Source organism: Gobio gobio (genome assembly GCF_949357685.1).
Source record: "Gobio gobio genome assembly, chromosome: 25".
In the NCBI taxonomy this organism is placed as follows: Eukaryota; Metazoa; Chordata; class Actinopteri; order Cypriniformes; family Gobionidae; genus Gobio; species Gobio gobio.
In genome coordinates this window covers 21733259-21745631 of record NC_137121.1, presented here as the reverse complement: position 1 = coordinate 21745631, position 12373 = coordinate 21733259, and the positions used below count along the sequence as shown (strand labels likewise).

Below are 12373 nucleotides of genomic sequence, written 5' to 3'. Positions count from 1 at the left end.
CTTCATTCACTTGATTATGCATTGACATTAGCTATTCTACTTTAATGTACACTTTAAAAGGCCAACAATTCACATTTATTTTTTTGTTTTTGGTTTCTAGCATGCTGCCGTACACATTTCATCCACAAGTAGCCAAGAACTGCATTAAAATGAGGGTGAACATGGTGACCGCCAGTTACTTGAGCCCTGCTATGAAGGAGCTTCAGAGGAGGTAGGGAACTTACTGTCTCTTAGAAAATGAATGAATTTTAAAGAGAGAACCCAGAAATGAAAATTCGGTAAATTTTAATCTGGAGTAGTTGTTTTTGATTAAAAATTTAAAGTAGAAAAATTTGAAATTGTCTTCTTTTTCGAAATCTAAAAAAGAATTCAGGTTGATTTTTCGTTTTTGCATTCAGGGGTTGAAAAAATTAAACAGCTTGAATATTCGATCTTTACATGTGGGTGAGAGTGAAATGCCTCTTTCCACTGATTGGTCGACCAAAGATCAAACCGTGTTGACATCAGTTGTTCCTCAGTTCTGCGCAACAGGATAATAATCATAGAAAAATGTTTTCAACCATTATCACAAGTTTCATGGCCCCCAGAATTGTTGTTTGAACATTAGAACATACAATATATCAAAAGATAGAACAGACTTTTTAATAAAAAAAGGTTTTATTCTAGCTTCATGCATTCCTTTTTTTTATTAACACTTGAATGTGGGTATGTTTCATAAAAAAGCAACATTTTAAGCAAAAGAGTCTTTTTGTCAAAGAGTACATCTGGATCGGATTCAGAACAATGATCAAAACATACAGTATTTAGAGTAGATTGAGTCCATCAACAGTCCTATAAGCTCGTCCTGGGTTGACATTTCATTCAGTAACATTACACAGTTATGATTTACATTTAAATGTTGATGATCACGTTATTTCACACATTCATATGATTACACATGATATCACTTATTTCTGCATCTTCTTTGCATGTCTTTTGATCTGGAGATTCAGTACTCGTTCAGAAGATGTGTAATAGCGCCCCCAACCACATAACAGTGAAAACACGGAAAGCCGGAAGTTTCTGTCAGTGGCGGGGAAAATTAGTTGTAAATTAAGTCTTTTTAAATACTTGTACAAAGAGAAAAGAATAATACATAGTCTTGGCTTTATTATAGACTTACATTGTTTGTCCTTATGTTCACGCAAGAAATGTCTGACAACCGAAGCACATACGGCGTGAGTAGCATATTATCATTTTATGACACTTTTGCATCCTCTTAAAAAAATAGAATAAAAGTCACAATTCTCTGAGTCTGCCATTAAATGGGCAAGCAGGAAATGTTTTATTTCTTTTTAGTTTCGAAAAACTAAAGGCTAATAAGGCTTTAGAACAACATCAAGGTGAGTAGTTGTCCAAGTTTAAATAAGTTGTGATGGGGTAATGAAACTCCAAGCAGTAAAAGCACCGACATTGTAGTGTAAATATATGCAGCAGTCGTAACTTTTTGTTTTAGCAGCATTTATTACATTAATATTGAGTATTAATTTATTTTTCTCTGCCAACTAAACTTCCAAAGCAAAGTCTCAGGCCGTTGTGCCTTCACAACACTACTCCGTGCTCTCCAGTGCGTCATGCAGTTTTGCTACACAGATTTTGAGAGTTGCTCGGTTGAATAAAACAGGCGGTGTGCCAAAGAAGAAGACTAATGGGTAATGCACTGAGCAAATGCAAGGTACATTCATATTTCTGAAATCAACACCTGTTTCTCTGGCATGTGTAATTAGCCATGAACCTATGTCACAATACGGTTTTTGCCAAGCCATTCATTGACTGGTTGTTTGATGAGAAAGAGATTAAATGAAGTTGCAATAAATGCTTTAAGAATCCATACAACTGTAGTAGCGGATGATTATTATCCTGTTGCACAGAACTGAGGAACAACTGATGACGACAGGGTTTATTCTTTGGTCAACTTTTCGTGCATTTAATTTTTAGTTTTTTGAAAAGATAATGACAATGAAAATATAAAGGTGCCGTTTTCAAATGTTTCTACTTTCAATATTAAATAAAAAAATGCATGATACACAGATTATTTTGCACTCATTTTTTGTTTAGTTTAGTTTTTGTCAAATATTAATATATATTTAATAATGATAAAAGATTGTTAAACTGCTTAAAGGTGAGGATCTTTCTTAATTATGACATCAGGACAGTTGTATAATCCAAAAAATAATCTCAAAATGAATTAAAAATTAAAAGCATGCACTTCCGTTATTTTAAATAAATTCGATAGGACAAAACATGCATTGACCGTCACTATAATATCTATGAATTAGATAGATTTTTTTTTTGTCCCTTTAAGTATAAATCAGTCCCTTTAAAATCCCTTTGAAATTATCTTTGTTGGATTTTATACTGCCACTGGTTGAGTTCATTAATATATGCATGAGGCTTCACCATGATTGGCTGTTGTTTCCCAAGTGCCGAAGAAGCTGGCATCACCATCGTCAATGAGATGGGTCTGGACCCTGGCATCGATCACATGTTGGCCATGGAGTGCATCGACCAGGCCAAGGCAGACGGTTGCACTGTAGGTATTGCATGCATGCACTCATGTTTGTTTACCAGTTGGATGTGTTGATGGGTATTTGCAATAGAGTGACATACTGTCGCACCATTGGTGCGCTCATCACCACGTCTGGAAGACATATTGACAGACCTCAGCAATCATTCACAGCTTCTTGAATGTTCATTTTCACTTAACGGTCGAGAATGGTCTCCTGTGTGAACATTTGGTCAAGTCACATGGTGCTCTTGTAGTTACTCCAAATGGAAATCACTGTTTCTTGACAGGTGGAGTCTTACAGCTCTTTTTGTGGTGGTCTCCCTGCTCCAGAGTGCTCCGACAACCCACTGCGTTATAAGTTTAGCTGGAGTCCGTATGGTGTCCTGCTCAACACCATCAGTCCGGCCATCTATCTGAAAGACAACCAGGTGATACAGGTTCACTTTTAAAATCCCCTCTGTAATCCTGTAGCATCTAGTTCACAAAACGGTCCATCCTTCACTGCTCAGGTTGTCAGTGTTCCTCCTGGCGGTGCTCTCCTGGATGTCACAAAGCCCATGGAATTCATGCCCGGATTCAACCTGGAAGGCTTTCCCAACCGAGACAGCACCAAGTACGCCGAGCCGTATGGGATTGAGTCGGCACACACGCTGATCCGAGGAACTCTGCGCTTCAAGGTATTCGTGCTGATCAGTTGTACAGATCATTGAAGCCTCTGTTTTCCAGTGCCAACATGTTATGCATGTGTGTGTCTGCAGGGCTTCTCCTCTGCAATGAGTGGCTTTGTAAAACTGGGACTCATCAACACTGAGCCGTGTCCACTGTTGGACCACACAGCTTCTCCTCTCTCATGGGTATGGATTTATTGACTTTTTTTCCATTATATTCATAAAATGTATTTTCTTTAATAAATATATATTAATACATGATGGAAAGAAAATTTGTGTTGAGTGTTATAACAAGGGCACTGAACACTTAAACCACTCTCATTTGACCTCTCTCATCCTACACACAGCCACAAACTGTCAAATCTTTATTTTTAATATCGTTGTGTCTCGTACACAGAAAGAGCTTCTCTGTAAGATGATCGGCTTGTCCACAACTTTGAGCTGTAGTGCCTTTGAAGACGCTGTTTATGAGCGGATCGGCAGGGATGACTTCAGAATGCAGAGCCTCAGATGGTGAGTAGAAGAATTCAGCCTTCTGTTAAAATGCTTTAGAGCATTTTATTATTATTATTATTCATTTAGATTATTTATTAATGCTTGATTTTATTAAGTCATTTTAGTGACAAAATAAAGCTTAATTTAAATCAAGAGTTTCAACGGTGGAACATGGCGCTATCTACACCAGATTCATGGGCTCAAATCTTACGGAATGATGAGGGTATTTAAGTGAACTCTTTACCCCAAGTATTAATCCAGTGTTTAACCACAAAGCAATAACGCCATAACATCCACCTAGCGACCTCCTAACACAGAATGCAGTAAAAGCCACTTAAAACACCCAAGCAACATCAATGCCATAGCAACCACCTAACACATAATGCAGTAAAGGCACTTAAAATACCTCAGAAACCGCATAGCAACGACATAGCAACCATCTAGCGACCTCCTAACATAGAATGCAGTAAAAGCCACTTAAAACACCCCAGCAGCCGCATAGCAACGCCATAGCAATCACCTAGCGACCTCCTAACACAGAATTCAGTAAAAGCCACTTAAAACACCCCAGCAACGCCCAAGCAACCGTCGAGGGACCACATAACACGGAATTTAGTAAAAGCCACTTAAAACACCCCAGCAACCGCATAGCAATGCCATAACAACCACCTAACATAGAATGCAGTAAAAGCCACTTAAAACACCCCAGCAACCGCATAGCAATGCCATAACGACCACCTAACACAGAATGCAGTAAAAGCCACTTAAAACACCCCAGCAACGCCCTAGCAACCGTCTAGGGACCACATAACACAGAATTTAGTAAAAGCCACTTAAAACAACCCAGCAACCGCATAGCAATGCCATAACAACCACCTAACATAGAATGCAGTAAAAGCCACTTAAAACACCCCAGCAACGCCCTAGCAACCGTCTAGGGACCACATAACACGGAATTTAGTAAAAGCCACTTAAAACACCCCAGCAACCGCATAGCAATGCCATAACAACCACCTAACACAGAATGCAGTAAAAGCCACTTAAAACACCCCAGCAACCGCATAGCAACCACCTAACACAGAATGCAGTAAAGGCACTTAAAACACCCCAGTAACCGCCTAGCAACGCCCTAGCAACCATCTAGGGACAACATAACACAGAATTTAGTAAAAGCCACTTAAAACACCCCAGCAACCGCATAGCAACGCCATAACAACCACCTAACACAGAATGCAGTAAAAGCCACTTAAAACACCCCAGCAACCGCATAACAACCACCTAACACAGAATGCAGTAAAGGCACTTAAAACACCCCAGTAACCGCCTAGCAACGCCCTAGCAACCATCTAGGGACAACATAACACAGAATTTAGTAAAAGCCACTTAAAACACCCCAGCAACCGCATAGCAATGCCATAACAACCACCTAACACAGAATGCAGTAAAAGCCACTTAAAACACCCCAGCAACCGCATAACAACCACCTAACACAGAATGCAGTAAAGGCACTTAAAACACCCCAGTAACCGCCTAGCAACGCCCTAGCAACCATCTAGGGACAACATAACACAGAATTTAGTAAAAGCCACTTAAAACACCCCAGCAACCGCATAGCAATGCCATAACAACCACCTAACACAGAATGCAGTAAAGGCACTTAAAACTAAAACACCCCAGCAACTGCATAGCAACCACACACAACCTCATAACAATGAAATAAACACCTCTTAGAACACCTCAGTAACTGCATAACAGCACCATACAAACCTCATAACACAATAAACACCTCTTAGAACACCCCAGCAACCGCATAGCAACGCCATAGCATCCACCACCTAACACAGAATGCAGTAACGGCACTTAAAACACCCCAGCAACCGCATAGCTACATCTTGGCATCCACCTAGCAATCTCCTAGCACAGAATGCAGTAAAAGACACTGAAAACAGGGCAGTCACCGCTTAGTAACATTATAGCATCCACCTAGCAACCACATAACACATAATGTAGTAAAAGCCACTTAAAACACCCCAGAAACCGCATAGCAACGCCATAGCAACCACCTAGCAACCTCATAACTATGTAATGCTCACACCACCCATGCATCAACACATAAAATTACATACTTATTTTTAACCACTATAATCAATGTGTAAATTCTAATTGATGTCTTTATAATGTCTAATATCAATATTAAGGTATACTTGTAAATGTAAATGATAAAGTAGAGTCACACAGCATAGAGAAGATTGACCTGTTGAATCCCATCAGCCTCGGGATGCTCAGTGAAGAGCCGGTTCCTCACGCCGACACCATCTTAGCAGCGCTTGCTAAGCACCTGGAGGCCAAACTCTCCTTCGGTAAAGACCCAGCTCCTCTTTCTTTTCCACATTTTGCCAATTTCACATCATGTCATGAGTTTCAGAGAGCTTAGATGATTTCTAATATGTTTATGAAGGTCATTCCTCGTGCTCCGGGATGAGGATAAATGTCTTCAGTTGCACATAATTGAGTATTGTTTTTGGATCGTTCTGTCTCGTGCAGCTAAAGGCGAGCGTGATATGATCATCATGAGGAACGATGTTGGAATCAGACACCCAACGGGCGAGCTGGAGACCAAACACATCAGTCTGGTGGTTTACGGGGATCCCAATGGATACTCAGCCATGGCCAAAACTGTGGGCTACCCTGCAGCCATCGCAGCCCATATGGTGCTCAACGGTCAGTGTGTGCGAGCTACTAAACTCAACTTCAAAATGCTCATTTAACTGCACATTTGTAAAAAGGCATTTCATTTATGCATGCACCAATATAGAAAGATAGGCCAATACAGTTTAGAATCTGATAATTGATAGATTGCCCAATATTATACAGTTAATCAATTTTAGTTCTGTCAAATCGATTAATTGCATCTAACATAAAAGTCTGTATACATATATATATATACATACATACATACATACATACATACATGCATACATGCATACTTACACATACATATGACCCTGGACCACAAAACCAGTCATAAGTGTACATTTTTTAAAGATTTATATAGGGCTGAAACGATTCATCGAGTTACTCGATTAACTCGATTACAAAAATTCCTCGAGGCAAAAATTCTGCCTCGAAGCCTCGTTAAATACCGCACTATACGTGCAGGGATCTGATTCACACGGACCGCTGTTCAATGTTCAGGAAGCACACCATAGCGCGTGATACATTTTGAATTTAGTTGGCGCGATGGCGGAGAGTAAAGATGTCCATAAACGGAAGAGAATGTCTAAAGTTTGGGATCATTACATTCTTAAAAATGAAGAGAACAAGGTGCAATGTGTCTGTTGCAAAGTAAACCTGGCATTTCACAGCGGTAGGACTTCTATGGTAACGTAGCCTAAGCCTATACATTGATGTTTTCGCTGATTTTAATCCCATACTGTATTTTGTCGCGATGGTCCTGATGCGGTTTGACTAGCTATGGTGTTTAGCTTTGATGTTTTTAAGTAGTAAACGTATTCACGTTCAATTGCAAGAGAGTATTGCCTAAAAAAAGAACCCCTTCACACACACACACACATTTGCGCGCTCGTCTCTCACGCGCCATGTCAGACCAATCGCGGCAATGCATCACATATATGCTTAAACTTTTATGTAGCCACGCAACAATAATTTCAGCATTCATTGTATACACCGGGACGTGATGTTGTGACGCGATTTTTCGAACGGATGCTTCACCTAAAATGCACCGCAATGCAAGTGATGCAAGCCGAATGCAGCGTTCGACTGAAAATTAATGTATGTATTTCTGCCGTATTAAACTGCAATGAAGCAACTGGTCTGACACTCTTCCTCACGCACGGCACGCGTATACACACACACACACACACACACACACACACACAGAGAAAGGTTGCTAGGTTCCCATAGCAAATAGGCTCACCCCAGAAATTATATATTATTTGTTAGTAGCCTAATGGTAAATGCTGCAGGTGTAGAAATCTACATAAAACAGATATTTACTTTGATGTCAGGGCTAGATTACAGCATGAAACCTGTTGTGCATATTAATAAATTAAATAGCTTTTCCTCTTCATTTTCGTTATGCATTATTTGTTTTGGTTGTTTAAAAACACAAAAAAATGTATCCGATTAATCGATTAATCGATTGATTAAGTGTTAGATTAATCGATTACAAAAAGAATCGATAGCTGCAGCCCTAGATTTATACATAATCTGAAAGCTGAATAAATAAGCTTTCCATTATGGTTTGATAGGATAAGACCATGTTTGGCCGAGATGCAACTATTTGAATCTGAGGGTGTAAAAACATCTTAATATTAAATTTCGAAAATCGCCTTTAAAACAATGCATATTACTACTAATAATAATTTTTTTATATATTTATGGTAGGAAATTTACTAAATATCATCAGTTTCAAAGGTTGACACTATCAACAGTTTATTGGAACACGATCTTTACTTAATATCATAATGATTTTTGGCATAAAAGAAAAATCGATAATTTTGACCAATACAATGTATTGTTGGCTGTTGCCACAAATATACCCTTGCGACTTATACATATATGTGACCCTGGACTACAAAACCAGTCATATGTATATGTATATGATTATGAATAGCCGCGTTTCCACAGGAACCACCGGAACCGGGGTCTAAATAAAGTTCCGGGTAAAGATTTCCCCCTCAAAACGGGAGTACTTTTTCAAAGTTTAGGTACTTTCGGGGGTGGGACTTGGGCGCTGAACATGCTGATTGGTTGAGCTCACGCAGCATTTTATTTCAACCTAAAAGTCTGTTGCAGTGCGTGCATTATGAGTTGTTTGCTATTCGAATCAGCAACAGAGTTTAAAAAATGCGACAGATGGACCGATGACGAGGTACAGGCTTCATTAAGTTTATTTGCGGAGGACGAAATCCAGTGGGTTTTGGAAAGTCTAATCTTCACAGTACTTTAGACCATGATGGAAACGCAGACAGCAGTAGGCCTGGGGGGAAAAGAGTTCCTGGGAAGAAAGTTCCTGGGACAAATTGTTCCGGGTAATTTTGGTGGAAACGGGGCATATGTTAGTTATATGCGATTAATCGCGAATAATTGATTTTACTGCAGTAATCAAAATTATATATTATTATTTTAATTTTTTTATATCAAACAAGCTAAAATATTTTAACTCCTGTGTCCTAACCCTTTTATAAATCTTAAGTGGAGAAAACATAACTTTCACAAATCTAATAAAATATTTCTTATATTTAAATTGTATTTTATTTGCAAATAATGATTTGCCAGCTTGCAATAATGTGGGGTCCCATGCTCCGTTGACTATACATTTATTGGCTTAAATGTCTAAATATATCTTAAATGTACCCATTTTACTTATTGGAATGATACCAGTAACATTATATCATTGACTATTTAAAAAAATATATATATCCTGCTTGTAATTTCTAGTAATTGCACACAATGGCCATTCTTATAAAGTCACTTTGATTCAGAGCTGTAAAGAGTACCTGAAAGCCATACTTGAGTAAAAATACAGGTACCTTACAGCGAAAATGACTCCATTACAAGTTACAACTCACCAATTCAAATACGACTCAAGTAAAATTCTTAGATTATCTGATTTTAACAGTACTTAAAGGGTTACTTCAGCGATTAGCATTAAACTTTGTATCAGTAGAAACCCGGTAGTATATTCAAATTATGTGCGTGATAACCAGTGGCCGTGGCTTTGGGAGTGGCCTAGTTGAGCATCGAAGCAAGTGCATTCTGGGAGTTGCTGCCTTTCATCCGCATGAGACAAATACATTGTCTGTCTTTTCTCAGCCTAAAAGGCACCAAATTCTCAAATAATTTCACATTTCTACTACATAAATGACCCAGTTTAAATACACATTCATCTTCCCAGCGCTGAAGTACCCCTTTAAGTATTTTACTCATACTGAATGTAGCCTCAATGATGCACTAGTCCTCGACACTTAAGAGACATGCCAGTGAAAATAAGAAAGTTGTTTTTTGAGGAGAGCAATCACGATTATTTTCTAAAATCAAAATAAACCTGAACGTCCCAAAAAACGTCCCGCTGTTTTATCATATTAGATACATCTGAGTGTGTTGAAAGTTGTGTTATAATGCGTTATAAAGCGTTTGCTCGGCGGCTACTATGAGACTTTTGTTGCACACTGCAGTAAACTCGATCAATATTAGGCATGGTAAAACATGGTATTCGCGGTAAATCAATGAGATTTAAATAATAAGACTAACTGTGTTGAGCTATATAACAATGATTAGTTTTCTGTCCATGAATGTATCCAGACAGTTGCTCACCTGTCTAATAAAACACAATATATTAAATCATATTTGCCGTTTCCGTGGTTTCTACAAAATAAAACGCGGGTATGATGTCATTGAAACTGCTTATTTCTCTGGATTTAAACAATCTTGGAAACATTTGGGATAATGTTAAGTTGACAAGTCAACAAAATATATAACATTGTTCTAGTGGTTTTTGGATATTTGAATCCAAAAATCTTACATATTGTGCCTTTTAAGCTCAAGTGCTCAAAAAAGGCATAGGTAAGCCAATATCCTTCAAAAATGTTGTTTCAATATAACAGATAAATAAAATAATGTTAAGTAAAATGAAATAGCCGAAGCCAAATTGCACTAGATGTGCTGGTTTGGCTGCAGCCATGTCCTCATCTTTTATGAAACGCCTGTGATTCATGACTAACTGCTAATGCACTCGCATTCACGTGAAGTAGCCTTTTTGACAAGTTATAAAAAAGATATAGTCCCTTCAGTGCCCTGTAGATGGTGATATCACTTCTTTTGTAGCAGTTAGGTCCAGTGCATAATTGCATTAGTCATCACAAATGTATTGGAGTAAAGACTACATATACTTCATTCAAATATGTAGTCAAGTAGAGAGTAAAAGCTAATATCTTTGATTCTCTAGTTACTGTACTTGAAGGGATAGTTCACCCAAAAATTAAAATTATCCCATGATTTACTCACCCTCAAGCCATCCTAGGTGTATATGACATTCTTCTTTCAGACGAATACAATCGGCGTTATATTAAAAAATGTCCTGGCTAATCCAAGCTTTATAATGCCAGTGAATTGTTGCTCTGTTTTTTGAAGTCCATAAAAGTGCATCTATCCATCATATAACTGCTCCACACGGCTCAGGGGGGTTACTAAAGGCCTTCTGAAGCGAATCGATGGGTTTGTGTAAGAAAAATATGGCTAATAGCTTTCGCCAGACTGCCTTCCGTATTCAACTTCCGCAGGAAGTGTAACGCCTCACACAGTTCAAAAGGCTTACGCAACGTGCAACGTTATCGTCGCGCCAGTTAAGCTTTTGTTGTATATTTTACTTTATAAAGTTTTGAATATGGATATTTTTCTTACACAAACCCATCGCTTCACTTCAGAAGGCCTTTATGAACCCCCCGGAGCCGTGTGGAGTACTTTTATAATGGATTGATGCACCTTTTTTGGGGCTGCCATTCTGCCATTTTTTTTTTTTTAAATAGAAAATCATATACACCTAGGATGGCTTTATTTTTGAGTGAACTATCCCTTTAAGTATCCTTTTGGCTACTTTGTAGTTTAACAATTACATTTACTCAAATATTTTCCAGCACTGCTTTGATTTACTGTGACTGTGTGCTGTCTGACTGCAGGTGAGCTGACGACTAAAGGACTCGTGGTGCCGATGACGAAGAACATCTACAGTCCAGTGCTGAAGAGACTGCAGGAGGAGGGGCTTCATTGCATCACCAAGAGCACCCTATCAGAGTAACCACACACACACTGACATCATCTCATGCTCACTCATTTCTGTGCCAGGCATCTGTAATGAAAAAAATATCTATTACCGCAATGAACGGTTGCAGATCATTAACTTGATCTGCGGATGATCCAACTGTTAGTAGTTTTGCTTCCAAACTTGAATCTGTGAGATTTGTATTAGTTGAAAACGAGTGTTATTTTTTATCAGTGTTGTCATAAATCATGAACGTTAGACTGGCCTGCGGCGGTGTAAATAAACCCCCACAATGCACTTTGACACGGAGCCGTACAGTTTCCGCTTTCTGCCGTTGAAAATGAACTTTATACACTGTCAGTATTTCCTACCCTTGTACTCAAAGGGTTTAAACATGAACATCAAAACAAGCAGTATCGTCATATTTATGCAAAACATGATGTCATGTTGAATACTACTGATTCAATTACCCATTTTCTGTTTGGCCTTGTTACCATGCTGACAAAATAATATTTGTTGTATGTGAGACTTGGCAATGTAGTGAATTAATCTTTTTTTTTTTATTCCTGAATCTGTTTTTTTTTTTCTTCGCTTGATTGGGTACTGTGACGTACAAATAATTTCTATACTATTTTAACCATAACATGTCCAAAGATTTGTTTTAAAAGTAGCATTTGTCCAATAAAAGCGTTTGCGTTTTCTTGCATTTGTTTTATTTTCCTGGTTTTTCGTCAAATGAACATCTTAAATATTGTTTGTCATCTTCATTAGACAGAAATGAGAGGAAGTTACCCTTCACCCCCCTCACCCCCGTGTGTTGACTCCCCGGTGGCGGCCATAAACGCAATCTGCATTGTTGGCCACTATAAAGTAGGCCAC

The 12373-nt window shown here is 38.5% G+C and overlaps 1 protein-coding gene across 1 annotated transcript in view; it reads left to right on the top strand.

Moving 5' to 3' along the window:
* The window catches only part of aass (aminoadipate-semialdehyde synthase), a 28688-nt gene extending 16493 nt beyond the window's left edge, over positions 1–12195 (top strand). Inside the window, exons 16-24 of the mRNA XM_079810394.1 lie at positions 101–211; positions 2464–2572; positions 2836–2976; positions 3058–3225; positions 3307–3402; positions 3614–3729; positions 5983–6071; positions 6256–6432; positions 11412–12195. Coding sequence (XP_079666520.1) covers positions 101–211; positions 2464–2572; positions 2836–2976; positions 3058–3225; positions 3307–3402; positions 3614–3729; positions 5983–6071; positions 6256–6432; positions 11412–11530 — 1126 coding nt within the window. The 3' untranslated portion in view covers positions 11531–12195. The remainder of the gene's footprint in view (positions 1–100; positions 212–2463; positions 2573–2835; positions 2977–3057; positions 3226–3306; positions 3403–3613; positions 3730–5982; positions 6072–6255; positions 6433–11411) is intronic.
* Positions 12196–12373: the final 178 nt, after the last annotated feature.